The sequence below is a fragment of the Balaenoptera musculus genome, chromosome 6 (assembly GCF_009873245.2).
Source record: "Balaenoptera musculus isolate JJ_BM4_2016_0621 chromosome 6, mBalMus1.pri.v3, whole genome shotgun sequence".
NCBI classification, from domain to species: Eukaryota; Metazoa; Chordata; class Mammalia; order Artiodactyla; family Balaenopteridae; genus Balaenoptera; species Balaenoptera musculus.
In genome coordinates, this window is record NC_045790.1 from 19,481,140 (window position 1) to 19,485,535 (window position 4,396).

Sequence of the window (4,396 nt, forward strand, 5' to 3'; positions counted from 1 at the left end):
AACTCCCACGGCTTTTCCGCACTTGTGCTAGGACTGGGTGGGCGGAATTACATGCAAACGTTCAGCAGGGCCCGTGTAGGGGGCGCGCATCGAGGGGCACAGGAGCGGCACGCGGCCGCGACCCCCACGCGCCGAGCAGCCTGGCGACCTCCACGCGCGGCGGGCCCCCCCTACCCCACCCAGCGGCAGGTGGACAGTGTCGCTATGAAGAGAAAGCCTCGATTGTCCCTCCTACAAACCGCCACACGCCAGATCTCCGCTATTATGCACCCTCCATAGAAATGCAAACGAGCCGCGTGCGCCGGCCGCAATCTGCTCGCGCGCCCGGGCGCCCCGCAGCGCTCTGCAGCGGGCGGGGAGGTTGGCTAGGACCTTCCAGCGCGCCTGGGTAGGGGTCTTGTTTGTGCTAGGAGAACCTCGCGCTCTGGGCCCTAGTGTCAGCTGGAGGGGGCTGCACTCGGGCCTTTTGCAAGCTTAAAGCCAGCGCTGCGTGTTTTTACTTTAAGTTCCGGTTTAAAAGCAATGGTCTCATAAACTCCAAATTTAAAGTAAAGAAAAAATAGAAAGGTAGCAACAAAAATAAATGCAAAAAAAAAAAAAATTCATTAGATTCTCCAAAGGTGCGTTTCACAAATTGCAGCGTACTATTATTAGTCAGCAAGGTTTTTTTTTCTTTTCTTTTTTAAAACTTTTTCCTTTTAAGGACTTAAGAAAAACAAAAAGGCGAGATGAAATCTGCAGGCTCCAGTCTGCCTGGTAACACCCCGACAAAAGCGGCAGATTTGAGGCATTGTCATCCCCCGCACCCCTCCCCACGTGGCCTTCTGGCACGAGCCTCCGGCCGCCGCCTCATTTGCATCAGAAAGCGGGCGCGGGCCAATGGGCGCGCAGGCTCGCGCCAGCTGGCCGTGCCAAGGGCCCAGCCTATATAAGGGCGCGCGGCGGCGCCGAGTCTAACTAGCTGGTGGTAGGCGCGCCGGTTTGGGCAGTAGACCTTCTCGTCTTCGCTCGCGTCCGCTCCGCCCTCTCCTCCTGTGGATAATTTGCTGCTCGCCAATCGCAACATGACTCTGGAAGAAGTTCGCGGCCAGGACACGGTTCCCGAAAGCACGGCCAGGTAGCTCGGCGCCGAGCGTCGGACGTCTTTGGGCTCGGGGATCCTGATCCTGCTCCTGCCCTGGCCGCGGCTGGTTGGGCGTCAGTCTTCGGGCCCGCTGGGGTGGGAACCCGCTGGGTGGGAGCCGGGCGCGAGTGTGCCGGCTGGGCCGGGGGTACGGCACTGAACTGGCGCGCCGGACTGGGGCGCTGGGGGTGCGTCCCCGGGCCTGAGGATCCCGGCGCACCCTCCTGCTAGTCCCCGCTCACGGCGCTGGCTCATCCGCAGGATGCAGGGCGCCGGGAAAGCGCTGCACGAGCTGCTGCTGTCTGCGCAACGCCAGGGTTGCCTCACCGCCGGCGTCTACGAGTCCGCCAAAGTTCTGAACGTGTGAGTATAGACGCGACCAGGGCAAGGCGACCGGGGCGGGAGGAGCGGCAGGGAGACCGGGGAGATGGCGGCAGGGGACACCCCGGGCTCCCCGACCCGACCTCACCACCTCCTCCTCGCCCGCGCAGGGACCCCGACAACGTGACCTTCTGCGTGCTGGCCGCCGACGAGGAGGACGAGGGCGACATCGCTCTGCAGATCCACTTCACTTTGATACAGGCGTTTTGCTGTGAGAACGACATAGACATCGTGCGCGTGGGCGACGTGCAGAGGCTGGCGGCGATCGTTGGTACTGGCGACGAGGCGGGTGCGCCGGGGGACCTGCACTGCATTCTCATTTCGGTGAGTGTCGCCTCCGTCCCGATGTCGTCCCCGCCCCCGTCATCGGCCAGTGGCCAGCCAGGCTGACCTCTGCGCTCTCCCCGCAGAACCCCAACGAGGACGCATGGAAGGACCCCGCCTTGGAGAAACTCAGCCTGTTCTGCGAGGAGAGTCGCAGCGTCAACGACTGGGTGCCCAATATCACCCTCCCCGAGTGACAGCCCCGCGGGGATCCTTGGTCTGATCGACGTGGTGACGCCCCGGGGCGCCTAGCGCGGGGCTGGCTCTGTGGATGCGCCCTCCGAGGGCGCCGGAGTGCGGCGTGGAGACTGGCAGGCGGGGGCGCGTGGAGAGCGGCGAGGAGGTGCGGCTCCCTCCCGAGGAGGGACCCGGCGGCGGCAGGGGCAGGCTGGCCCCAGCCCAGGACTCTACAAGTGTGGGGAGCGGCTGCTCGCCCAGGAAGGCCGGAGGCGGGACCTTGGCCGCGCGGCCGAGAAGGACGGACTGGCCGGGCAGGAGTGACTCAGCAGCCCGTACTCCCGGCAGAAAGGAGGAGAAAGGCAAGGCCAGGCGGCCTGGACTTGTACAACAGTTACAGGAGCTCTGACGGATTTAGCAGTATGCACTGCTGTTTCAAAACGGACAAGGGTGATGCTTCATTTTCTAAAGGATTATGCTGCTGCAGCTTTGAGTTTTGCAATAAACTTACTGAAACAAACTTATTCTCTTTATTGAAGGCAGGGGATCTTTGTCTGCGGGGAGGTGGTTTGCAGGGCTGTTGACTTCTGAAATTCACGGAACTCGATGGCACTTGTTCCATCTTCCTGTTGGGGCTGAATTACAGGCTCCTGGGGTGCTGGAAGTGGGGGAGGGGACGCCAGCTGGGTGTTAGGGCAGAACTTGAGCCCTGCTCCTGTTTCTCTCCCTTTAGGAAAATTTTTAAACTCGCAAGACAGGAGCATACTTGGGATAAGACATCAGTGCAGCAGCTGGCCATCCAACCTGATAACAGAGGCCTTTTCCTCCCCTGCCCCTCTCTCTCCTCTGCCCCCTCCTCTCCAACAGCTGCTTATCGGAACAGCTTGCAGGATGCAGGCAGGGCCTTCCCGCACAATAAGCTTTGCCTTCTGCAGGCGCTGCCCTTTGTGGTCCCTGAGGCTGGTGGCAGACTGCTCTCAGGAACCTTTTCCTCTTACAGGAATGGCACTTACAGCAATGTCACCAAGGTATTAATATCGCATATGACATGATGACTGCATTTAAGTGTGAGTCATCATTTTGTCATGGCTGTGATAGAACTTAGAAGATCTGAGCAAAAATGGGAAGGCATCATCTACACAAATAGGTGTGAGCAATTCTGAGCGGGGCCGGCATCTGCTATCTACTATTCTGAGTGTTCTCTGCCCACATCAGAGTTATGAGGACTGCTGCTATTCACAGCAGCTTTGAAAGACTTATAGGAGAAAAATAATTGAAATCTTTTTTGGCAAAGACTTTCCTTAAGGAGGATCTAGGGGGGAATGTACTGAGTGAATCAATCTTTTTTATTAGACCGATGTTTTGATTTCACGCTGGTGCCTGACTACACTGCTTTTGGCAGGGGAAATATACACGGGGCTAGATTGCTGTTAGCAAGCTGCCCACGGGTTCATTGAGCCTTCTAGGCAAAGGAAGGGTAGTGTGCTGTTTTTCTAAGAAGAAAATTCTACTGATTTTTCAGCAGTCCCAGGTAGCTGATTCACCTTGTTGGGTGCCACTTTTTAAGTTCTCTCCAAATCGTGAAAGAATTAACAGAACAGGACTGTACAAACTTAATTATTTCTACTGTAAGGAAAACATCTTGTTTAACATTCATCAGCTCTTAAAATCCCCCTTGACAGAGGCCCAGTGAAATAATTCAGCTGTGTTTGTGCCCAAGTTTCAATCCTATTTCACCTACGGCTGCTCAAAACCTTGAGTTTTGTGGGTCTCTACAGCAGTCTGCATTCTGGCCTAATGACCATTTGCCACACCATGCTATAGTAAACACAAATGGGGCATAATTACTTTAAAATGTACCCTTCAATGAGTAAATGTAGCAGAGCATTGCATAGAGCAGGCGGCAGACCCTCTGCTGGCCCACTGAACCTTGTAGAATAGTCACTTGGCAGACCTTAAGAAACTTGGCTTTCTCGGACTAGAATTTACAGTAAGGGCACCTGTTGGAGCCCCAGGGACTAGGAAAATTTACAGGGGAAAAAAAATGCATGCTTGGACATAGTGCCAGCCCCAAAGCTTGTGCTTAATTTTTTTGTGGGAGGTGTGAACAAGCATTTAATGCTATTAAAATGAAATACTCCATAGGATAGGTAATAAAATGCACAGTACTTATAAACACATTATCGTATTCATACTTCCAACAACTCTAAGTGGTAATGCTTAGATAAACTAACTATTGCATGCACGGTGAGGTGATCCATGCAGACTGTTTAGCACAATGCCCTGCATCTAGAAAAAGCACTGGATGAATGTTAATGACAGTAATACTGTACTTATGATGAAGGAGTTTGCTAAAGATCATAGAAATCAAGTGGACTGGTGGATTTGGAC

The 4,396-nt window shown here is 55.1% G+C and overlaps 1 protein-coding gene across 1 annotated transcript; it reads left to right on the top strand.

Annotated features, from left to right (window-relative positions):
* The first annotated feature begins 944 nt into the window (after positions 1-944).
* GADD45G (growth arrest and DNA damage inducible gamma) lies at positions 945-2,525 on the top strand. Its single transcript, XM_036856515.1, has 4 exons — positions 945-1,117; positions 1,385-1,486; positions 1,615-1,828; positions 1,915-2,525. Exons 1-4 carry the CDS (start codon positions 1,065-1,067, stop codon positions 2,023-2,025), a joined length of 480 nt encoding a protein of 159 aa, XP_036712410.1. The 5' UTR covers positions 945-1,064; the 3' UTR covers positions 2,026-2,525.
* Positions 2,526-4,396: the final 1,871 nt, after the last annotated feature.

Bases quoted from the DNA above. Each gene is read 5' to 3' on its own strand.
- GADD45G (XM_036856515.1), top strand. From the start codon at position 1,065: ATGACTCTGGAAGAAGTTCGCGGCCAGGACACGGTTCCCGAAAGCACG. The intron at 1,118-1,384 runs GTAGCTCGGCGC...GCTCATCCGCAG, and splicing joins GTTCCCGAAAGCACGGCCAG to GATGCAGGGCGCCGGGAAAG. The intron at 1,829-1,914 runs GTGAGTGTCGCC...CTCTCCCCGCAG, and splicing joins TGCACTGCATTCTCATTTCG to AACCCCAACGAGGACGCATG.